Raw genomic sequence first — 23624 nt, forward strand, 5'->3', positions numbered from 1 at the left:
GCTCTCAACGCGAAAAACAAAGCACAGACCACCGCTTAAACCCGTTGACCTGGCCCGACTGTCTCACCTCCGACAACTCCGACATACCTCCCCCACAACACACCACAATGTCGACTATATCATCCCCACGTATGTCCATTGCCTCATCTCGGGCACATTCCCCGGGTCCAGCCTCCTCCCGCCCATCGCTCGATGCCTTGAACACCAATGTCGGCGGGGGGCTCAGCGCCGCATCTACCCCGTCCACTGCACGAGCTGTCTCCCCCTCAGTCCATCTCCGACGTAATCGCAGCGCCCTGCGAGACTACTACAACCTCAAACCGCCCGGGGCAGACACATCGGCCTCCCGAGACGCATCTCGCTCCCGGAGTGTTCCGCGCAACACAGATGCAGGAGACATCTCCGACCCAACCGCTCTAACGTCAGGAACGGAGCTCGACGGTGCAGATTTCGACCCGCAGCGATATGTGGAGCATCTATTGTCAACTTCCTCGCTATCTACAGTGCTCAAGGCCGAGAACACATTGGTCGGGGATATCCGCACTCTCGATGGAGAGCGGAAGGCGCTGGTCTACGATAATTACTCGAAGTTGATCCGCGCTGTGGAGACAATTGGGAAAATGCGGCGCAGTATGGATGATCGCGGTGCGCCGTTGACCATGACTAAAACGCTGGGTCCGGCTATTGCCTTTGTTGCTGAGACTGCCGGTGGGCTCATTAAGGAAGGCGAGGAGCAGCGGCGGCGAATGAAGGAAGCGAAGCTGGAAGATGGGGCTTCGAATCAGAAGAATGAGAAGGATACTGTTCGGTGGGTGCTTGCTGCACCGGAGAGATTGGAGAGGCTTGTGGCGGAGGATAAACAAGAGGATGCGGGGAAGGACTGGAAAGAGATCCAGCATTTACTCGACACCTGGGGTGCTGTCAAGGGGGTTGCTGAGATTCGGGAAGCGTGTGAAAAAGTCATGAACCGGTCAAGCAACGATGACTGAACGCCTGCTTATACACCTTTCGGCCATGATCGATGTGGTTGGAGCTCCTCGGCAATGGACTTCTGTCGAGGTGAGCTACCACTTCTAACTGGACCGACAGTTGCGGCCATGAATGAGCCGGCTCATTCATGAAGAAAAGTCGTTCCCGATCTATGCAAGACATGATCAACCGATACCTGCCTCCACCCCTGATTCCAACAAACCACCCCCACGAAACCTCTCCCTCGACTCTGGGAATCCTCCCATGACCGAGCCTACTGCTACCAATGCCCGAAAACACATAAAGTATCATACATGTAGATAACTGCGTTCAGAGATACCCACTACAGCACATTAATCATCAATCATATCCTCATCAATCATAAACAAACCCCAGCCATAATCCCTCCTACTTCCCCTCAAGCACCTCCCGACTCGAATACATACTCGCTTTCAGCCCATACTCATTCTTAGAGTTAATCTCCAGATGAGTAAACGCATCGGCCTTGTAGTAAACAGACTTTGGCCCCTTCCCAACAAGCCCAATCTCAGCCAACCTACTCACAACCCGCTTAACATCATCAAAATCCCCAAAATCAGTCGTATAAACACAAATCAACCGACTCTGTCCAGAGCCAGACCCATCATCAGTAGCAACTTTCGCCACATCCCCAAGCTCTCCCTTCTCCATCGCCCGAACAACAAGCCCCCAGAACTCATCAACCCGATCAACAGTCGGAAAAAGCATCCACTTCCCTTCCGTAACACCCGTCTCCCTCGCCAGATCAAGAATTCCCCTCTCAAGCTCCTTCCGCATTGGATTCAGCTTACGAGTCAGAGCGGCCGTAGTCTTCGCACCAGACTTATCATGCGCTTCGCGCAGGACAGCACTCTCATTCTCGTACTCCTGCAGAAGCTCCCTGCCTTTCCTAAGCAGGGTGGGAACATCACCACTTCGCGGCGGCAGCACATGCGGATTGTACATCCAGATCCAGGGGCCTGCGCTTGCGGAGTCAGTCGTTGAAGGCGGAAGACGCGATAAAAACCGAGCTGTAGGCTCGGCCTTCCCGCGTTGGTTACACTCCACGCTGGATGGTTCTGGGGATGTATCATCCATAGACACGTCGGATGATGTCGCCTTTGCGCGTGGAGCGGGCGCGCGCAGTTGCTGCTGGATGGTTGAGAGCAGCTTCTGATGTGTTTCTACCCAGAATGGCTCTGGGTCGTAGGATGAGACTTGGCCTTCTAGTTGGGCCTTTTCATCGTCGTCGCCTGGTGTGGGTTAGCTGCGGTTCTTGAGTGGAGTAGAGTATGGAATGGGGTTTACCGTAGAAGCTTGATTCATCCGAGAATATTTCATCGGCTGCTGTAGTTTTTGTCATAGTTTAGGCCACGATGTGAGGATATGATGCTCTGGTGGAACAGTTGTTGCGATGTAGTTGGAGATGGGGGAATTGTGGGCGCGATATGATAAACAGCCCGCGTTTGAATTTCCCAACTGCACCTTAACAGTCTACCAACACCTGAGCTACTCACTGAATTTTTTTTGTTTGGAGTCGGTGGAAAATGTGTGCGGTGTTTCTATCAGCCCAATAACCATGTTCTCATTGTCGCACCGAAGACAGGCTTCGGTGTTATAACATCTTCTTTATGCAGTCTACCGGTAGCTACCAAGTCCCTAAATCCATTCCAACTTCAAACGCCTTCAAGTCATATACACTGACAAAAGTTCTTCTTCTGGTTATTGATCTCAGCTTAGTCGGCACCGATAATGCCCGGCCACACCTGATCCACGAACTTGACCAGGTCCGCCTTCAATTCATCAGGCTGCTCTAGTGCCGCGAAATGACCACCCTATATCAAATCAGCGTCAGTCTCAGATCTGAGCTCTCATTCAACTGCCACATCACCTACCTTCGGGTGCTGCTCCCAGAAAACCAAATCTCCAGTAGTCTCAATCCACGAGCGCGGCAGTGGAGCAAGCTCCATTGGGAAAGAAGAAAATCCAAATGGCTTGTGGATATACCAACGGGGGTCATTGGAAGACGGAAGCGGTGGCGCAGGATAGTTCTATTCATTCCCATCAGACATCTTCCTGTCACCAAACATCATTGGAAACTCACCGCTCGATAAGTATAGATTGCTCGAGGGAACGTCTCGGTAAGCCAGTACAAGGTGACAGACTCCAAAATGTCATCTGGGGCAAGCGGGTCGTCGACCCATTCCAGGAATTTCTCTCCAATCCTGCGTGTGTCAACTTTGGAGTTCTGTCAACTACACTGACTTCAACAGCTTACCATGCTAGTAGAGCAATAGGGCTCGATGCCAAGACGTGCCCGATGGTGCTGGGTCGAGTGCCTTGCTCCATCGCATAGCCTGCGCCGGTAGTCACAAAGTTCGTCATTCTCTGAATGCCCTGTCTCTCAGAGGCATTCAGGTGGTCGTCCGACATGCCGTCTGGCTTTCTCATGAAAACCACATTGACTAACTTATATTGGTATTCTGGTCATTGAACAAGCCAAATGAAGAAAGGACCCACCGTGTACAGCTATAACACAATTTGTCAGAAAAAGCTGATTCCTCGCAGTGGCAATATCATGAATGTTCCATACCTTTGCAGCTCTCATACTCCACGCCCAAGTGCCTAGCCATCCGACTTCCAATGTCACCCCCCTGGGCAACATATCCGCTCCCAAAGCCCAGGCCTTTCATAAGTTGATCCATCACACGAGCAACGTCACCTATTTCAAAGTCCCTATCCAATGGGGGTCCAGAGGAAAATGTGAAACCTGGCAAGGAAGGTACAATCAAGTGATAAGGCAAGGTTTCTGGCGTATACTCCTCTCGGAACTTTTGCAGCATAGGCAAAAACTCGAGGAAGCTCCCTATAATACAATCAGCTCACTTTCCATGCATTATCTGCTTGTGACCTACCAGGCCATCCATGCAACAACAACAGAGGAACGGCATCCTTCCTTTCCGAAAACAACCCTACAAAATGAATCGTAAGACCTTCAATCTCGGTGGTATACTGAGGGAAAGTATTAATTCGATTCTCCGTGGATTTCCTGTGACAATTTAGTCCTGTGTCCAATATGCAATGCGGCGAACATGCACATATGCATTGTCTGTGATGTCATTACCAGTGATAAGACCTCAGCCAAAGATCCCGCATGGTCACCAGCCAGTCCGTAGAGACACCATAGCGACGGTCAAGTTGGGAATTCTCATAAGTGGGAGGTGCAAATTTCGCTAGTTTTATCAACGTTTCGAGCTCGCCGAGTTTGGCGTCGGGGATGTTGGCCTTGAATGGTGTAAGAGACGCCGTTGCTGTGGACGGGGTACTGAAAGGTAACATGGCGAAGTAAATGAAATTATATTCAATCGTCTGGACGTTGGCACTTTTAATATATTCAGAACTCGCTCAGGCAATGTGCGGGGTTTTTTAGGTAGATCGACCTGCACGCTTACAAACTATTCTGCTTCCTTGATTTGGTAGCGCTCGGCTAGTGGTGATTAGTTGAAGATGATTAGTTATGCTAGCTTTTCATCATCAGATCTACAAACATATATATGGTGAGTATACGTGTCTTAGTTCTGATTTGAATAAATATTAGGGTGTACTTGAACTATAACTAGCAGAACAGCCCAGTTAGAAATACTATTTCAATGAGTTCCAATATCTACTACAATCCCCTAACCTTCATAACCAACATACGCCTTTGATAGCTTTTCACGAACCCACTATTCCCTCGTCAGTTACCACACCGGGACGGGATTATACCACTTACCTCGCCTGCTTTGAAGGGCTCTTTACACGCAGGCCTATCATCCGAAATATGATTCGGTAAAACTGACACTGTTGTATCATAGTCGACTCCAAAGAAAAAGGGTATGGAGTAACGTTCTTGTCCGGTCAGGTTTGTCACACGATGAATAGTCGACTTGAACTTTTTATTCGTCCTAAACAAGTCAGCACATCTCTCCAGATGAATCACTCAATCAACCTTACCAAATTGACAAGCAATCTGCAATGTTGACGACCAATGTCCCTGGCAACGGTGGCGCCAGTATCCACTCGCCGCTGTGACTCAACACCTGCAGCCCCGGGACACTGCCCTGAGAGAGGATAGTGAAACATTCGAAGTCCTGATAGCAAATAATGAGTTCAGTCTGTGGTATATTTTTCTATATTTTGCTCAATTGCTTACCGTATGAGCCCCAAGCCCTTCACGAACCTCTTCTTCCACCGGCTGAGGCGGGTAATGCATCATCCTAGACGTGACACCTGGGTTCTGAGTCATCGAATCAAAGTGTTCTTCGGGCAAGTCTAAAGCGAGCGCGAATATTCTCATCAGTTTTCGACAGAGTCCTAGCATCATGGCACAATATTCTATGTATGTCTCTGTGAAGCCTGGAAGTATATCTGGGCCGGGCAATTGGTTATCTCCATACAACCCATAGGGATCACGAGGAAGAGGGTCATCTTTTGGTTTTTGAGGATCCATTGCAGTTTCGTATCCGATGTCAAATGCTTCAGAGAGAGCACCGACTGCGTCTTCTTCGGCAATGGGATCATCCTCTGTCCCTGTAGATTTCTCGGAACCTAGGGGGCTGTAGCCGCGGAATTTCTAGTATAGTCTTAGTGTGTCCTTTTGAATGTACAATTTTGCAGGCGTACGGAAGAGTTTCCAATATAGAACTTCATCTTTTGCGAATCGGGGAGGTCGAAGAACCGCTTTGCGGAGCTGTGTATACCATTGATTTTCTCCTCTGAAATTCCATGGTTCTGCAAGGGCAGCGTTAGTACCTGAGGCGCCAAAGTAGAGAGCTACATACCTTGATGTAAAAGAAGCCAGCCTGAGTGCAAGCGTCATAGATTGATTGAGCAAGTTTCCGTCGTTCATCGAAATTCCGACTATCTAAAGCTGATAGGTCGATAATCGGGATATGATCACAATCTACAAGCTGTGAGCTCTCGGTCTTTGACTCGGTCATTCTGCCTTGCGTGGTGCTTCGAGAGAGAAGAGGAACTGCCGCTTTATACCTCGCGGGGTAGATCCCCCGCTGTTATCTTCACCAACCACGAATCGCCGATTGTACAACTGCGGGATTCTAATCGAAATATTAATCTAATCTTCGCAGGTTGTTGACTAATATTTATGCATTTCATATTCTACCCCAAATGTGCCATGAGGCATATATTAATCAACTTGAAAGTACTCGTATCACAATAAACGCTTTCTGGGGCTCATTCCAATATAACGGATATTTCCCAATGCGAATGTTTAAACTGAAGCTTCGGGAGCTTCGGGCTCAGGCAAGGTATCCAACCAACGCCAGGAAACCACGGCCTGGATGAGGCAGGTAATAGCTGCATCGGGTGAGTAAGCTGAACAATAGGTTATTAGACGGTATGACTCACCTAGTGCCACAGTCATGTAAAAGAATCCAACGCCTTCAAAGAGCGAGCCTGTTAACATAGGCCCGAACATCATCCCGAGACTATATCCCACTTCCGTCATGGAAAAGACTCGCAGGTTACTTCTGTTGGCCTCGAATAGATGCGCGTCTTTGGCTTCCATATCCTTGACCACATCTATATTAAAAATGACATTTGTTAGTGGGGAACGGAAAACATAAGATAAAATGGAATCACTCACAGGCCAGTTGCACAGCTCCTACACCGCGCACAAGAGGTAGAATACTACCCAGAGCAATCAAACTGCTGGTGAAGATAGACTTGCCAGCTGCATCTCCGGCGGCCCATGGGAAGTGGGGGTCTCCGGGAATTCCCAGAAGTAAGATTAGAGGAATCATCGCAAGCCAGCCGAAAACGGTAGGTCCCCGTATTCCAATTCGATCGCGAAGCCATCCAGATGGGCCGCTGAGAACGATATTCGGGACTTGAAGACAAAAGAACATCATACTAATGAGTAAGCTCTTCCAACCGAATGCTTCTCTCAGGTGGACGGGGAGGGTGTTGTTAATGCCAGACATGAGAGAGGAGACGACAACAACGTTGGCCAATGCGGTCAACACACGGGGATCAGAGAGCATAGCTCTATAGTATTCGTGTTTGAGGTCATGCTTGTGCTCCACGGTACAGTCATCCGGCTTGAGGGTAGACTGTGTATCAGAAAGTAGAGCAGTCGATTCTTCTGGGCTCCCATCCGTGATGAGAACTGACGTGCCAGCAGGCTTGCTCAAAGACTCAACGCTCTTGGGAGATCCGAGTCCAGGCTCAATCATGACCAGACGGGCAATGATATCCAAGACAAGTACGACCAAGGGAAGTGACCAGGCAGCCCAGTAGCCAAATAACTGGAGCAATGCGCCACTCACTGTTGGTCCGCCGACCATACCTGCAGTTACGAATGACATGGCCATCCCCATGGACTGTCCGAGGTGTTTCTTGTCCACGTTATTTGCCAATAGAGCAAATCCAACCACCCAAGTGCCGGCACCTGCCATAGATTGCAGGATGCGACCAAGGAAGAGGGCCCAAACTGTTCACGGTAATCAGCTTTAGATAGTCGTCGTCAAGATTAGAGATACTCATACCAGACGGGGCAAGAGCAATGAGAAGAGTTCCTATAAAGCATCCTGCCAGAGAAATCAATAGTGGTTTCTTTTGGCTCGGAGTCTTCTCGGCAAGATGAGCGACAATCGGAGCAGAGATGAGACCGATGAACCCATGGATGGTGAGTAAGGCTGTGGTGTACGTCTGAGTTTGTGATGGGTCAAGATGCAGTCGTTCTTCAAGCATATAACTCAAAATTGGAGTAAGAAACCCGTAGAGAAATGTCTCTGACAGGTTGTTAGTATGGGTCAAGATGGGAGAAAATTGAAACAACCACACATACCTGCGAATAAAGCCACAGTAATAGACGAAACCACCAAAAGTCGAGACGAACGCCATCTATAGCCCCATGGCTTTGTGTCGTCCATTTTAATTTATTGAGGGCTTGACAAGAGAAGAACGAAAAGGGGGGGGGGGGGGGGAAGAAAAGAAATTAGTTAAATACTTTCCAGGCGGTAGGATCGCAAGTGGAATACTATGAAATTAAGCTAGCTTATTATAATGGATTTCTTTTACCCTGGCCGCGAGGAACACCAGGTATGTTGATTCTCTGCTAGCGTTGATAGGTTATATGGGCAATGAGTCAATTCGGATCGACCTCGCATCTGAGCTGAACAACGTGATCAACGCCTCAATGCACCTCCAACGGATCTCCATTGGACTTCCATTGGACCTATAATGCACTCTACTGCATCTACAAGGAAGACAATACAAAAATAACAATTTGTGTGTCATCCTTAGAGTTTACGCCATTTGCATATCAGAAGTCTTACGTACGGCACACACACAACCTGCACGAGTATCCCGAATGGAGCTGGAGCCTCAAGTTTACGGAACATTTGTATACAAGATTGATCCACCCGATGAGTCCATAGCTATTACGCGAATCTGTGTAGTCGATATCCCGTCGGCAACCGTCGGACAGAAGTCCTATGTAGTATCAAATTTCCCCGGGGCTTACCTATCTCAGCCGCCGCTTTTACGGAGTCTGTCTCAGTAAATTTGAGTCCGGGCTCAAGCTCACTTTGATTGGCTACTGATCAATTACTCAGACCTAGGCCTTGAGCACCATGTTCGGTCTCTAAGCCTTTGCCCACTGTTTATCAAACACTTTTTAAATGGCATTTCTCAACCTATACCTAAGGATCCGCCTCCGCTCTATTCGATCTAGAGCATGAATATTTCGAATATTGATCAACCTTGTTCCGTGTTTGGAGACACAATGGCACCTATGCTCTAGTCCTGGATGGCTACCTTCAAGCTTCACACCGAAGACTTTGCTAGATATTGCTGTTGTTGAGCGCTACTAGCGAAGATTAATGTGGACACATTGCAGAACATGACATATTGAGTAGGGAATAACGCGCGAGAATGGGTTTTATATTTAGTAAAATGATGCCTATATGGACTACTACCTTCTTCTAGAGGTCCACGCAATCGATATGAACCTTTTTCAACTCGATGCCTAGCCCATTATGGGGAAAAGAAAAGGCTGCAGTCTGATGGTTAGTACTAGTGCTATGTCAATATTTCGAGCTGTTTGCCCGTCGCCGTGTCTACGAAGGCGCCAATAAACAGATGCGACGAGTACGAGCATTCCTCTGTGCTGGGGGAGGTTAAGCTAATGATGATATAGTTTCTTGGGCGTGGAAAGCTATAATAAGGCTGTGGCCTCCAAACGCCTTAGGTTAGTTGAATTTGGGCTAAGTACTTGATGACTGTGGATGTGCAATTAGACCGGCTGTACGCCACAGCGTTTTGTCGATAGAGGCCTCCGATCTGTTAACTGGCGTCTACTATCGTTTTGTAACCATAACAATTTTCGAACAAATAGAAAATAATTCGGAAACAATGGCTCTTGCGCAGTGAATAATTTAATATCCTACCTACCATCAGGTCTCCACAATATACTCAGATGTGCATTTATCAGTAAGCCAGGAACCTAGGAGATAAAACAAAACTACCATAGGTCCTCCTCCATAACTAGAGAAAGAGAACGAACATCCATCACACCGGTGTATCACCTTCATCCGAATCCTCAAGGTCTAGGACTTTGCCATCAAAAGCAGATTGAGTAAATATCTCCGGCTCTGCACAGACAAAACTATTCGAGGGGAAACACTTTTCACTACGGTAGAAGGGGTTTCAGTGAAAGCGGACTGAATAATCCGATCATGCTTCCGAGTGTCTGTCACTAGCTTACATGCTCAATTGGCATATTCCTTGATCCTAGAATGTTTGAGTTTTGACATCGAGTTGCCCGTTTCGCTGAGGTGATAGACGATTAATGTAAGATCTCATATACTTTCGTATTACCCCTCGGTTTCTCTTTTCCTATAATACCTGTGGATGCCAGGCAGACCTCGCCAGCCGTGGGTTTGGGCATTAGGTGACTAGCAGGCTCAGTGAGCACCTTCGGGGCTGGACAGTGTGCTTATGTGATGCTCAGTGGCGGCCAGGCATGCCCAGGTGCTCAGTTGGACTTAGTGAGCAAAAAGCGGCAAGGTCTGGGTACTAAAACGGAAAGAGAACGCGAAAACGTGACAGGGATCAGTATATCGTACGGAGTATATTGGCAGATGATAGTACTATCACCACCATCACTTGCGTGTCCGGCCCCTTTGATCCGAATTTGTTAAAAGGCTGAATGTCTCACACAGTAATAAAAATGGGGTCTGCCATGAAATGCAGTGAATCAATAGTTCGAAGGATAAGGCATAGTGTGAGACCAATCTCATTGCTGCAACTCCAACCAAAAGGGTATATATCTGTTAATCTTCATATGGGATTGTATTGTTTTATTTAATATTCTCTCGTTGACAATTGGTTAATAGCTCCACAAAATGCAGCCAATCCGACACTAATAGGAATTATATATAGCGATTATAATGTAGTATCGGCTCTAGGCAATTTCCATAAATAGCGAGATTTATTGGTTGGATACTCCGAAATGGCTATGACCATTCCATATGACTACGGATAGGCAAATGGCAATAAAATCAGCACTAATTGTGCCAAGCGCCTATCACCTCGGAATTTGTCCTATTGACTATTATGGCACCCAACATGGATGTATAAGTGACCCCAGAAACCCCAGGAACCCATCTGGGGTATTTGTCCCCTAATTATTTGGCTCAGGGTGCTTGGTTTCATTGTTATGGCTACGTGGTGGATCTAAGAATTTAGCCCCGAGTCACTGGAAAGCGGCCAAAGTGGTGATTCTAGAGTTTTGTGGAGAGTAGTGTGAGACACTCTTGCTGATCGAGCCACCTCTTCATGGCTCTATCTCCTTCTATGTACAATATAGCTAGACAACAGTCCACGAAGTGCATCAACTAAAAGGTGAACTCGTCCGAGAGAGGGTCGACCTCAGCTAAGTACCTTTCGGAGGATTACTGGTAGCCAGAAGCAAGTCTTTGTCGGCCACTAGTAACTTAGATGGATGGCATTTCATGCATTAATCGCAAGACATATGATTAGGTCCATGTGGTTAAAGCCATCGCTAAACATTGCTTATTAGATATCCCCACCATTATTCAAAATTTGTCACACTACTTTACTTGAGTAGCAAGACTAGACCCCGAGCTGCCGTTCGATGCTTCCAACGAGTTAATTGAACAGCCTAACGATATATTCTACCGAGATATCACGGTGATTGAGTCCTACATGCAGTGGGCTCTACCAATATACATGATTCCAGGGGGTTTATTCCGCTGTCGGCCGTCCCCCTCAATCCAAGTGGGAAGGCTGATCGCCGCCTGCTTGGGGACTAGATCTCAACATGGTCTTGGGAGAGCCTTCCTTGTGAGGATCTTGCCGCCGGATATCAGGGCCGTGATCTGCCTACTGCTGCCCTTTTTTTCGAGTCACATACATCATATCTTAATTGAATCAAAGGACAAAGCGCATACTATGTGGCGAGCCCTTCTCCACGGAGCCAAGGTACCCGATTTCACCTGACCCGGATTACAACAATCCGATGCGTCTGTCCGGATGCAGTCAGACTCTCAAGTAGTTTGTTTGCACCAAACGGGCGAAGAAAGGCAATATGAAGCACAATGCTTACCAGCATCCAGACTAATTCCGTATCTCTATCCACCGGCGAATATTACCTTGGCCACAGTGGTCAAGACAGCATGGGCAATCGTTGTTGGAGAATTGTTTACTTCAACAACAAACTGCTTGGGTGTCGACTACCCCGAATTGAGGGATATCATCTTCGCACAAGCTGTCAACACTCGAGGATTAGGATTTATGTGTGAAGACAGGATGGTCAGAGCATCCTTAAACGTAATACCAGTCCGAGTTCGCTTCTCCCAGACGACGCCTTCTTTGGATCTCCTACATCAAGTCCAGCAGCAACACGTCGATGCCGTGTTCGCGAAAAATATGGGCTTTGCTGAAATTCGCAAGAACTGCACTCCGTGGTCTTCAGACACAGTGCTCACGAGCTACATTCGTTATCACAGCTTCTCAGCCACACCCGCCTGCTCTCTAGGCGGGGTTCCCATGCAAACAAGAATCGATGCACCCAATGATCTACTCTTTGAAATCCCCGATATTGTGGTGAATAAGGTCGAAGATGGGCTTTTGTTCGCATGGACTTTGTGACCCAAATCTATCTATCTACAGAAGAATGCGGATTTGATGGTCGATCGACTTTGTCACAATATGCAGGCACTTTGCAGAGAAAACTGACGTCTCTCTCAGACTTAACCTCAAAAGACTTTCAAGTTTCTGAATATTGTCGTCTTTTGTGTTTCTCTGCAGTATCCTGACTTCGTGGATTCTCACCGCCCTGTGGTTTTTGAGTCCGAATCCCATCAATGTCTACAGGTAATAAATAGCAAATCATTTCATTCCCCGTCATCTGAAAGGGAATAGTGCGTTACGCCGGGTTATTGATAGAACCCATATGTGCCCATACCTTCGAGCATATTCAGACGCCACATCCCGCCCTTCAGATTCATCAACTAAACTCCGAGGGTTGCAGGTAAAATCATTCCACCTCGGACTATATCAAAATGGCAAGCATTCAACACCCCCAGTCAGCGACTACGGTCTTTCTAGATCAGCCACCCAGTTGCCTGGAGTTCTGCCCTGAGGCCCCAGACCATTTCATCGTGGGCACCTACCTTCTGTCAGAGAACAAAACAGAAGATGGAGAAATCGAGCAGTCCAAAACTGGGAGTCTACAGCTATGGAAATTAGACCCTGTTAGCAAAGAATTGTAAGCCAATCACAATAATATTACTCAGCCCATGAGCGAGTATAACACACTCATAAGTCACTAACAGCCCTTAGATCTCAAATCCAAAGAATTGCCGTCCCATACGCTGTCTTTGACCTACACTTCCACCCAAGACACAAGAACCTATTTGCAATTGCAACCAGCGTGGGATCAGTGGCTCTATTCCAAGTGTCCAACAACTCTACTGGGGATGCATCTGCATCCCCAAGCATCACCGAATTATGGACAAAGCAAGTACACGAAGACCCATCGATCCCAGCACTATTCCTCGCCTGGGCACCACAAAACTGGTTCCCCCAGTCAGCAGCAGATGGCTTCGCCGTCACATTCTCAGATAGCCGGACAGCCGTCTTCGGGACAGAGAACGATATCCGCCAAGAAGATAGTGTGACAGAATGGGGCACATATGAAGCCAAACAGATGATCGAAGTCTGGTTCGTTGCATTGTCAACAAGACCGGGAACCCCAGATTCCGAGACCCCAAACCCATCTGCGATCCCGTTCATGTTCACGGGTAATGACTTTGGCTCGCTACACACCCGCCGATTCGATAATTCCACTGATTTGGATGATCCAGACGAGCATATCTCGCCTATGCTACTCGAGCATGATGATCGAGCTCGCCACCACACCGCCGGTGTCACTGCTATCTTGCCTCTTGATGTTCCCGTGGTCGATGATGCCCCGGTTCTTCTGACGGGAAGTTATGACGAGAGTCTTCGTGTGTACCATGCTACACGGAGGGGAGAGGTTCTCGCCGAGGAAGGTCTTGATGGTGGAGTTTGGCGACTGCAGTTACTAGATACGAGGAATATTGCCGACTCGGATGACCCGTCGAATGTATCTGAATACCGATTTTTGGTGCTGGCGAGCTGTATGCATGCCGGGACGAGGCTTGTACGGGTTACTTGCAAGCACGAAGATGGGGTTCCGAATTGGGGGATTGAGGTTCTGGCGAAGTTCACCGAGCATGAGAGTATGAATTATGCTAGTGGCGTGTGGGAGGGTGGACAGGAAACGATTCAGTCTTCTGAGGTTTTGTGTGTCTCGAGCAGTTTCTATGATAGGAGGCTCTGTGTCTGGACCGTTGATCTATAGTCGAATAAAAAAGCCATGGCAATATGCAAGTCCATCCAGACGCTCGCTGATACCTTACCACATGCAGGTCTCCGGTTGTCTATGTTGACTAGAATGCTACTGGAAATTCGCAAGCCGAAATTATTCTAACATGATTGTGGTCATGAACACGCTAGAGAAAGCACAATGCATAAGCGACAGGTATACAAGTACATCCGCGCCCGAAGACAAGAAAAGAGCCATTCATATCCGAAGAAAGTATATCGTTCCCATTGATCCTTTGAGCGTGTAATTAGACAATAGTCTCCAGCTCGCGAGCATAACCCAAAGCATTCTCAATAACGGTGCCGCTGGCTACCAGGATATCCCTCTCAGACCTAGCAGTCGCCTCGGGCTCAACAGGGAAGTATATCCGGCCGTCTCGGAGGATCCAGCCACGCTCCTTGGCAAATTCGATCACTGCACCCTCAGAGTCGAGGAAGAGGAGGTTCTTGGCATTGGAAATGGGGAGGGAGGGGTATGCTTTCTCTGAGCAGCCTGCGATTTCATTGCGAATAGTGCCGACGAGAACCTATTAAGCTTGTGATTAGTATTCCTGACGACGAAGACATTCATTTCGAGCTGAGCACGCATGCAACTTACATTCGAAAACAGACCAAAGTCTTCCGACGGAACACGCTCGGACTTCGTCTCCCTCCACACCTTGTCGTAGCTTCCCTCCATCAAATTGCGCTCCAGCTCAACGGGGTACTTGATGCATGCATCATCCTCAACACGTCCACCCTTCAAGCTCGCCTCTTCCACCAATCCCTCTAGCACTGTGTGGAAGTTGGCACTGTCGCCCATGCTCAAAAGAAGAAGCAGATAAAGCCCTGTAATCTTGCTACGTTGGCTAGTGCTAAAGTCGACCTCCGAAGAGCTCTGCCCGGGCATACCAGCATGTCTCTCGAGATCGTAGAATGGCTGCAGTTGCTGGTAGTACCGTGTGAATAGCTGCGCGTCGGTCTGGCGGATGGAGGCAAGTGCTCCGAGTTCGAGGACTTGGCGGGCAAGGACGACAAGCTGGGGAGGTGTGGAGGGAGTCGGAATCAAGGCATTTTGCATAAGGAGAGCTCGCTTGGAACGGCTGAGGAGTTCGTTGGCGGCCTCGAACTGTTTGCGCTCGATAGCACCGTGCAGCTCTGACACGAGAGACTGTAGATCGGACATGGTGGAGGTTGTGTGGGTTTAGGACAATTCTTAAATAAAATAAGGCAGCCTAGCCGTAGGAGGACCAAGACAGTAATTGAAATAGCGGAGACGATAGAGAGTTTGGGTTTCAAGTGATGATTGTTGGTGACATTCCGATGCTCATGACGGAGCTGCGGTAGGCGGTCAGCTTGAGATCACGTGTGGGCACTTCTATAATCGCCGGTCTGGATGCTGACCCTTCTACTTCCAACTACCACAAGCCAGGCTATTTAATTTTTGTTTGTTAGTTATTAGTGAACCACAGCGTGTCACTCAGTGTTCATGATAGCTATATATTACTCAAGTTCATACGCCTACCCATCATCTGACAATGTCAATTTCACAAGTGTACGGAATAAGGGCGTGCCTAGCCCTGTCACTGGATCCCACCCTTCGGTGGCATCCCAGCTCGCATCATGTACCTGAATAGTAGCATTTCCAGCAGTCCAGTTACAGCCTGAGGAGCTTCCCAGAACTATATCCGTGAACCCGGTTTGCCCGTGGCTATAAAGCCATGGGTTCAGGAAGCCCATACGAGGCTTACCTTGGGCAAGACGGGCAGAGTTGAGCCGAGACACAATACCCGCAATCACGGGTGCTGAAGCACTGTATGTATACCGTCAGTATGTTCTCTCTGCAAATCTACTGAAGACAAACCTCGATCCGCGGACCGAGACCCACTCGCCATGGTCTCGAACAATGAAACTCGTGGCCTGGGCTGATACATCAGGATATCCTCTTCCCGTAGCATTATACAGCCCATTCCATTGACTTCCAAGATGATGAAGGTAGTCTTTCACTGCCTGGTCCTGGTATTGGGGACGAGGGAACACCTCTGAAAACCCACCTCCAGAGAAGTAAACCGCTCTTTCGGGATTGATGCCGTATGTTCCACCCACCGCGGTAACAAATGGACAAGAAGCTGGATATCCGGGAAGAAATCTGGTTTGGTTCGTCCCGTCATTACTCACACAAGAACGTCCCGGGCCCTCATCTCCGCTACTGAAAAGTATTGAAACTCCCCGGGCAGCGAGTTGGGCAAATAGGTTGCAAGTCGCGTTTACGTACGACGGCGGAAGACTCTGCTCGTCTTCTCCATAGGAGTTGGAAAGCACCGCGGGGAGCTCTTCATCTGGGAGATTCAAGAAGTAATGGAGCTGTTCAAGATATGGCTCATTTGTCGATTCGGTGGGGTCTGGATGATTTATTTCGGGGACAACAGGACCCCGTCCCCCAGTGCTATAAAATGTTGCTAGCACTTCATCCGCCAGCGAAATGGAATACTGTACATCTAGATTTGCTTCCACGCTATCAGACATGGAGTGTTGGTCGTCTTGGCCACCGTTGATCGAGATGACACTGAAGTTTGTACCCGTGTGGCTTTTGACGTAGTGATGCATAAACTCATCGAAATCAGCGTGGCGAGCGTATTGTTCCAGGAAACCAGATATCCCGAGTCGATTCCGCCACTCGGGTTGGGTGGTTGTGTTATCAATTCCATACAGATCCCGAAGGCAGTCTGGCGTGATAGTTGTATTGCATCCAGCGGCTAGTTGCTCGGCAGTCACTGGCTTCTGTTCGAGAGTGGATCTTCTTTGGGGAATGAGATTGCCGAATCGAGTTGTAGGTTGGATCAATTGAATGTAAGGATATAAATCCCTAGGCACAGAGTAACCTAATGTTCGAATAGCGATGGTTTGCTGGGCTTGTTGATGAAAGTAGAAAAACTGTGTCTTCAGCATTTGCTCGGCCTGGGAAATCGGGACAGTGAACGAGATCCAATGGCCATCTAAATTGATAGAACTGGCGGTGACATTTTCTGAATGCAACCATGCCATAATCCGGTCAGAAACAGCAGGAGGTGGGCTCAAGAACTTCTTCACTTCGTCTCTTTTCATATGTTGACCATAGCTGGCGTGGTCAGGGGTCGAAAGCTCGATAACCTTTTGCTCGAACTCTCCGGCGTTACGCTGGGAAATCGCTAATTGGAATTTTATAAGTTTAGAGGCCAACGGTCTATCTCCTCGTGACCAGCCATCCGGGATCTTGTCTAGCTGTTCAACCTCATGGTAGCTGGAATCAACGGCAAACGCCAACCGGATATAGCACAGCACAAGGGCCAGGTTCTGGAGAAGCAAAAATTGAAGTCTCATATTGTCAAGTACTTGCTAAAGTAGCACTATGAATAAACACCACACCGAGGCCATCAGGCGAGATATATCACTTTCTAGACGAGTTGGAGAAATATCGACATTCACGAGGAAACCAAGAATGTCATCTGCTAAGTGATTAGAATCATCCGAGCTAGGTACTAAGTGGACATAGGATTGACACAAGTGCAAATACAACAGTACAACGTTGCACATTAACATGAGAGTCACCGACATCTGCCGTACACCGAGCCTGATCTGTGTAAATCTCGTTATAGGAGCTTCTCAGCTGAGGTGACCTCGTGGGCAGTCTCATTTGGTCAGCTTGTGGCTGTACGACTGAATAAGCTTAGGTTGCAATAGCTCAGCCCAGTGCTTCCGCTGTATTACCCCATGGGAAAATGGAGTTTACATCCTCGGCCCTCAAGGTCCATATCCCTCAGTGGACCAGAAAGTAGATTGTGGGCCTTGATTGTGCCATCCTTAGAGGAGCTTATATCTCTAATCTTCCTCCAAATTTCTAGCTCAAAGGATAAGAACAATGTATGTGGTACAACACGGAAAGACGAAGTAAATAGTTATGGTTTACTAGTTATTCGGTAAGCGAGTGGCCATTGTAAGGGAGTGGCCATCTCCAAAACACATAGTAGATGCGATAAATTACAACGTTAGATATTAACAACGAAGGTCTGTAGGCGTTTTCTCTTGTAGTCTAATGCTTTTTAGATAACAGCTAGCTACTTTGAGTTTAGAGAATTTTTGTAGTAGAGTGATTGATATATATATTTCTACTTTACAACTTCGGGGATGTAACTTTCGATACCATAATAATGATGTAACTTTTAAGGTTTCTTAAAATTGATATATCGTGTTAGCAAGGCTTATCAAAAGCTATCTACAGGTAATGAAATAAAATAAAGACGTGATTGTTGAGATATGATGCTGTAATTTATCGCATTTACTATGTATTTTGGAGATGGCCACTCCCTTACCGAATAGTTACGTTAATTCAAGTCAAGTTGGTGCCTTGTCGCCTGAAAATGCGGATCATTTGATTTCCGACCTCCGTGAAATGCGGGATGATCGACGTCACAATGAAGCTGCAGTCGATTATCGCGTCAATCTGTGAGGTCTGAGACCAATCACTTCAAAAAATAATAATAATCAAAATTTATAACTGGATACTGGGGAATTGACTCCAGTATAGCCTGAGCTTCCGAATATCCGAACTTCCTTTGGAACTCGAGCAAGGAAAGTGATATAAATATTTGAAGGGAAATACGGCGATTTTTCGCTCATATCTGCATAGCTATCTTACAGTGCCAATCATCTGCCGCAAATAAGGACCAGAGCAGAGCTCTATTATTTGCCTTCAGTACCGTGCGGGGTGGCATGATCAAACTGGGGATCGAATCGACGTCATTTCTACATTCCACCTCTCTCGCTCCCTCTTTCATCTCTTTCCATCCTAAACCTTTTACATCATGGCTGAGGCAGGGTTACAACCCCGTCGACTGTCGGCGGATAACCAGACAGTCTCAAAGGCCGATATCCCCTTGAATGAACGCTTCTTCCGCTACTTTCAGCATGAGATCACCGGTATGTCCCCGTTAACCTTGGGCAAACGCCACCTCATTATACCTCAACACAATCACAACGGCCATTACTAATAACGTTACGATTATAGATTTGCAGGAGGAGATGGATCGGCTCGCAGATACATCGCTCGTGGGTGGTGAACGTGCCGATGCAACAGACCACTCCCTTGCCGGGATCGTGCGGTTATCCAATGAGGTCAAGGATGCAGCGAGCTATATCCCCACATATGATCAGAGGGTATACGCAGAGGTATACGCTACTCATACTCTATCTTAATAGAGCAGAGCTGACATCTTTACAGGCGATCAAAGCTTTGCAGGATCGATTGAGCGAGATACGTGCCGCATTCGAGCCCCGATCAAAGTTTAGCTTCAAGACCAAGAAAAACACCTCTGCTATTTCTTTATCAGATGCTGCGGTGTTGGCAGCTGAAGGACGGCTTAGCATCCCTGGTTACCACTCTCTGGGTGCCTCGTCCGTCGGCTCGTCCACGAACCATACACCCAACTACCCTTCCACCCCACTGAATGAGCCGGATAGGCAGCAACAAGAACGACCGGAGCTTGCGCCGACTTCATTCCCAGGTGTCTCGGTCGGAGACTTTGCCACAAAATCCACACCGGAGGAGCCTGCTGGTACGTTTGCGGCCACCGGCGTATCCTCTGTGTCGGTCGATGATCACCATGGACTTCACATTATGCTTCCAGCCTCCGGCTCGACATCCACAGTCCCGGTGTCTATTACCTCACTGGATCGCTGTATCGTTGACATGTCCATTCCCACTGCTAACGGAAAGCCATATACGAGTCTGACTGCCAAGGGGATCAAACAAAGCCTATTGGTCTGCGGTCAAGTTAATGGCCCTGCACACATCACCGGCGTTGAGCGTAGCGTGATGGTGGTATCATGCCGTCAGTTCCGTATGCACAACTGCAGTGACGTTGATGTCTATCTCAGCTGCTCTAGCAACCCCATTATCGAGGACTGTTCCAATATTCGGTTTGGTCGGATCCCGAAGGCCTATGTCAGTGTTCTCCCTGTGGCTACCTTCCCTCTTTGGTTTTGTACTTACATTCTTCTACCTAGGCCTTGAACCATGACCGTCCCGATCACGAAGACCGCTGGAGCCAGGTCGAAGATTTCAAATGGATCAAGCCGGAGCCTAGTCCAAACTGGAGTCTACTGGACCCCAACGATGCCGTTCCAGAAGAGGTCTGGGCAGAGATTGTTCCCGGCGGGCCGGGATGGTCTCTTGAGGATATCTTGCACGCTATCAAAGTATCCTAAAATTAGTTTTCGCCGCTCGATCGATCAATGTCTTGCTTCCTACTTGCATGGACATGTTACTACAGGACGCATCCTTGATATTGGTTCTCATCATGCGCCTATGCGATTGACAACGCTATTTCTACTTCAAATTATCATAACTTTTACTCTTTTTTCTTGACGCCACCATGATCGATTACGGCTTTTGCAATCTTTGAATTTGGGAAGGACTCAAAACTCAGCTTGGCTATTCACGTGTACCCTCGCTATGTACTTGTAGCTACACACAGAAATACAAGAGATTGACGGAGGAGCACAGACTAATTTGCTAGTTCTTTTTTATAACAGCTTTAAAGGCAAATCATGCTCTGAAGCCTAAAACTTCGATTTAAATGTCAATGATGTAGCTGGATGCATCCTTCTAACCGACCTTGCCAAAATTCAGGTGTTCCAAGAAATCATAGGTTATCAGGCATATCATATACATCTGGTAGAAACTCTTAACACTCGACTTGAGATGGCATTGGAATCTTACACTTAAGAGATAATACATACTTCGATGGGTTTGGGGGGTATTATTAGTGTTGTAGCTAGAGGGATGAAGATAATTGGCAAACTACAACTTAAGATATATAATTGTTGTTCATGTATAAGTATGATCGGTAGCATTACTTTTGAGGGATAGTCAGAGTCCCTGTGGTCCAAAGTCTAGGACTTACGTATTCCAAGTTGTGGGCAATTTGGGGTAATTGTTCGCGTGGAAGCCCAGGTCTTCATAAATTGTTTCATCTCCTAAGTTTTTAGGTCAGTCTCAGCCTGATCAATTTAAAAAAACACAGCAACATACCTTCGAGAGCATCAACCCGATGCTCGTTTTCGTCTTCCAGTTTCTCTAATTCCTGACCAGGCTCTTCCTCGTGAGGCTGTTTACCTCCCTCAGAAGATGCAGCCTTGCCAAGGTGATTCTGCGCCTCGCCGATCATGAGGAACTGAGAATTAGGATAGTCCAGGAACTCGGGCTGCAGAGGCACCCATCGAAGATCTCCGAATTTCTCGAGAACCCTAACGAAAACAACGTTAATATGGGAATAATACACACTCTCTGCGGGAGACTACTCACGATGGAGGAAATTCTGGCTCTTTCGGTAATCGACCGACTGGTGGACCGGCGAACTTGGGATTCTTGGACTGAATAATCCAACTCCCGCGTTCTCGCAGACCGAAGTCCTCTTGAAGATCACCCACCTCAGCAGGGATGGTCAAGATATAGGCGAGATGGGATGCCCGCGGTGTAGAGGTGATCGCGTAGACACCTTCTGCGTAAGGTCTAGCTTCCTCGGTATGCCGTTCACCTCGGGTGGCAGTCTGGTATGTGGTACCAGCGATGAACTTCTCATGGAGAGATTGCATAGACTGTCCGGCCTTCTCCACAAATCCCATATCTCGTTCTTTGGGTGAGGTCGGGAACTTCTTTTTCGGGAGCATCATTAAACGACACGAGGCATCTTTGTCGACGGCCCCTTGACCTTGGTTGAATTCCGCCCCAAGAACGGTGGGCCGGAGGACAAAGAAGCTTCGGGCGACGTCGCCGATACTTTGAGGGTCCTCTACATTGACGCGTGGGCGGAAGAAGAAGTAGATGAAACCTTTTTCAAGGATGGTGGAGGATACCACGTTCTCCCTCTCCTCGGACTTGCGAAGGCCTCCCTCAACTCCTTGAGGTTTCTCCGGAGCGATTTCGGCGGTATTCTCCTTTGATGGTTCCTCTTTCTCGACAGGTGGTTCCTCTTTCTCGACAGGTGGTTCCTCTTTCTCGACAGGTGGTTCCTCTTTCTCGACAGGTGATTCCTCTTTCTCGACAGGTGGTTCCTCTTTCTCGACAGGTGGTTCCTCTTTCTCGACAGGTGGTTCCTCTTTCTCGACAGGTGGTTCCTCTTTCTCGACAGGTGGTTCCTCTTTCTCGACAGGTGGTTCCTCTTTCTCGACAGGTGGTTCCTCTGTCTTGGGCACTGGACCGTCTTCCGATGTGCCTGGCGCCTGCTCCGCTTTCTCCTCGTCGGGCTTTATGTCCTCCGTTTTCTCCTTTTTGGGGTGGGGAGCTTCTTCAGTAGGACCTTTCCGCTTTGTTCCCTTAGGAGTCTTACCAGTCGGCTCGGCAGAAGTTGCAATGGCTTCCTTGGCCTTCTGGGCGGCATGTCGTGAGGATGTTCGTGTAGCCATAATGATGGGTTGATTTTGCCCTTGGTCTTTCCTGGATGGTGGTAAGGACCAAGACAGATCCGATCCAGCGAAGCGTTTTCAGCCTGCGATGATATATACATGACGTCATGTTATACTCAACCAAATCCGTCCACATATTCTGCGTGACCTTGACAATGACGGCCGAGAATTACTTGTAAAATAGATCTCGTAAAATAGATCTCAATCGAGATCCATCTCATCGGCCATGGGTGAGTTGTTCCCGGTCTCGTTGCCACTCAGGTCCATTGATTGTGTCTCGGAATCGGAACTTGAGCTTTTATTCGCGCTAGGCTCCCGGAAATCGCCAAACGAGTCCATGATTGAAGTATGCAATTGTGGGGGTTCGCTAACCCTTCGCTTTTTGGGGGGTGCTCATCCACTTGAGGCTGGGTCTCGGCCGATGCGTATCTTTGTTTGAAGGGCGGATTGTACTGCTGTGTAGCGAGAGTGCTGTAGGCTGGCTTTCTCTTCTGTCCTCTCTTTCGCATTGGGCGGATTGCATTGCGATTAGACCCAACTGGTTGATCGTCCATGTCATCGAGGTAGTCTGTCAAGTCACGCTGCCATCGTTCGAACCGATCTGGTAGACACAATCGATCTACCTTTTGCACGCTAGATTCTAACTCATCGTCGGGTTCTTCAATATCATAGGGCTTGATAACTCGAATGTTATCATTACTATCGTCGAACGGATGCGTATCCTGGGTAGGCGTTGAGGGTCCCGAGTCGTCTGTGCTATGCTCAATTTCCCCCAGCTGGGGGTCTGCAGTATCAAAAGAAGTAAACCCGGAGTAATCAAAGGGCTGGTGTGGCTGGTGTGGCTTGGCAGGACTGTCATCCATTGGGAGGTCTTCCATATTTTTATATCAAGCCTTCCAAAGTTGAACCCAAAAAGTGTTCACATCCCAATCCAAGGTATATGTAGTTCCAAGGTAGATAGATGGTCAAGTCCCAAAATACGTAAGCAGGCTTCCGAGGAAGGATGGAGTATGTGATCAAAAAAATATCTATTAAAAGATATAAATACAAGAGAAAGACTAGTAAAAGGGAATGGAACTGGCAAGAAAGATATGGTCGTCATAACATCATGGACTTCCAGATGCTTCCAACGCGGGGGTATATGGAGAACAACATATATCTCCACTCGAAGTTGAAATTTGGATGTATAGTCAAGGAAAAATAGACTAATTCAATTCATATCAGAATATATCAAAATATTTCCATATTGATGATCTAAAACAGTCTACGTTGTACAAAAT

The 23624-nt window shown here is 47.9% G+C and overlaps 11 protein-coding genes across 11 annotated transcripts; 4 read left to right on the top strand and 7 right to left on the bottom strand.

The window, feature by feature from the left end:
* Positions 1–107: 107 nt before the first annotated feature.
* On the top strand, positions 108–989 carry N7447_008699 (COG1/VPS51 family protein; the record flags this gene model as incomplete). The annotated part of the gene is made up of 1 exon (XM_057232961.1): positions 108–989. The coding sequence occupies one exon, from the start codon at positions 108–110 to the stop codon at positions 987–989; it is 882 nt and encodes a 293-aa protein (XP_057082503.1).
* Positions 990–1377: 388 nt separating this feature from the next.
* On the bottom strand, positions 1378–2350 carry N7447_008700 (DUF1917 domain-containing protein; the record flags this gene model as incomplete). Its single annotated transcript, XM_057232962.1, has 2 exons — positions 1378–2240; positions 2296–2350. The coding sequence occupies 2 exons, from the start codon at positions 2348–2350 to the stop codon at positions 1378–1380; spliced, it is 918 nt and encodes a 305-aa protein (XP_057082504.1).
* Positions 2351–2723: 373 nt separating this feature from the next.
* Positions 2724–5966, bottom strand: N7447_008701 (Isopenicillin N synthase; the record flags this gene model as incomplete). The annotated part of the gene is made up of 10 exons (XM_057232963.1): positions 2724–2822; positions 2883–3038; positions 3092–3212; positions 3266–3452; positions 3581–3853; positions 3903–4036; positions 4990–5117; positions 5180–5599; positions 5650–5757; positions 5808–5966. 10 exons carry the CDS (start codon positions 5964–5966, stop codon positions 2724–2726), a joined length of 1785 nt encoding a protein of 594 aa, XP_057082505.1.
* Positions 5967–6256: 290 nt separating this feature from the next.
* N7447_008702 (MFS transporter) lies at positions 6257–7919 on the bottom strand (the record flags this gene model as incomplete). The annotated part of the gene is made up of 5 exons (XM_057232964.1): positions 6257–6360; positions 6394–6567; positions 6632–7477; positions 7533–7778; positions 7835–7919. The coding sequence occupies 5 exons, from the start codon at positions 7917–7919 to the stop codon at positions 6257–6259; spliced, it is 1455 nt and encodes a 484-aa protein (XP_057082506.1).
* Positions 7920–11544: 3625 nt separating this feature from the next.
* N7447_008703 (nonribosomal peptide synthetase) lies at positions 11545–12162 on the top strand (the record flags this gene model as incomplete). The annotated part of the gene is made up of 1 exon (XM_057232965.1): positions 11545–12162. One exon carries the CDS (start codon positions 11545–11547, stop codon positions 12160–12162), a length of 618 nt encoding a protein of 205 aa, XP_057082507.1.
* Positions 12163–12575: 413 nt separating this feature from the next.
* On the top strand, positions 12576–13900 carry N7447_008704 (uncharacterized protein; the record flags this gene model as incomplete). Its single annotated transcript, XM_057232966.1, has 2 exons — positions 12576–12781; positions 12856–13900. 2 exons carry the CDS (start codon positions 12576–12578, stop codon positions 13898–13900), a joined length of 1251 nt encoding a protein of 416 aa, XP_057082508.1.
* A 111-nt stretch (positions 13901–14011) lies between these two features.
* On the bottom strand, positions 14012–15088 carry rpnL (proteasome regulatory particle lid subunit rpnL; the record flags this gene model as incomplete). Its single annotated transcript, XM_057232967.1, has 2 exons — positions 14012–14450; positions 14522–15088. The coding sequence occupies 2 exons, from the start codon at positions 15086–15088 to the stop codon at positions 14172–14174; spliced, it is 846 nt and encodes a 281-aa protein (XP_057082509.1). The 3' UTR covers positions 14012–14171.
* A 335-nt stretch (positions 15089–15423) lies between these two features.
* N7447_008706 (S53 family peptidase) lies at positions 15424–17262 on the bottom strand (the record flags this gene model as incomplete). The annotated part of the gene is made up of 2 exons (XM_057232968.1): positions 15424–15715; positions 15767–17262. 2 exons carry the CDS (start codon positions 17260–17262, stop codon positions 15424–15426), a joined length of 1788 nt encoding a protein of 595 aa, XP_057082510.1.
* A 1481-nt stretch (positions 17263–18743) lies between these two features.
* Positions 18744–20145, top strand: N7447_008707 (putative tubulin-specific chaperone c; the record flags this gene model as incomplete). The annotated part of the gene is made up of 4 exons (XM_057232969.1): positions 18744–18858; positions 18947–19107; positions 19160–19882; positions 19945–20145. 4 exons carry the CDS (start codon positions 18744–18746, stop codon positions 20143–20145), a joined length of 1200 nt encoding a protein of 399 aa, XP_057082511.1.
* A 694-nt stretch (positions 20146–20839) lies between these two features.
* N7447_008708 (uncharacterized protein) lies at positions 20840–22344 on the bottom strand (the record flags this gene model as incomplete). Its single annotated transcript, XM_057232970.1, has 3 exons — positions 20840–20916; positions 20972–21186; positions 21245–22344. 3 exons carry the CDS (start codon positions 22342–22344, stop codon positions 20840–20842), a joined length of 1392 nt encoding a protein of 463 aa, XP_057082512.1.
* A 201-nt stretch (positions 22345–22545) lies between these two features.
* N7447_008709 (uncharacterized protein) lies at positions 22546–23222 on the bottom strand (the record flags this gene model as incomplete). Its single annotated transcript, XM_057232971.1, has 2 exons — positions 22546–22651; positions 22717–23222. 2 exons carry the CDS (start codon positions 23220–23222, stop codon positions 22546–22548), a joined length of 612 nt encoding a protein of 203 aa, XP_057082513.1.
* Between the last annotated feature and the right edge of the window lie 402 nt (positions 23223–23624).

The sequence above is a fragment of the Penicillium robsamsonii genome (genome assembly GCF_028829455.1).
Source record: "Penicillium robsamsonii strain IBT 29466 chromosome Unknown utg000005l_segment0_segment0, whole genome shotgun sequence".
NCBI lineage: Eukaryota > Fungi > Ascomycota > Eurotiomycetes > Eurotiales > Aspergillaceae > Penicillium > Penicillium robsamsonii.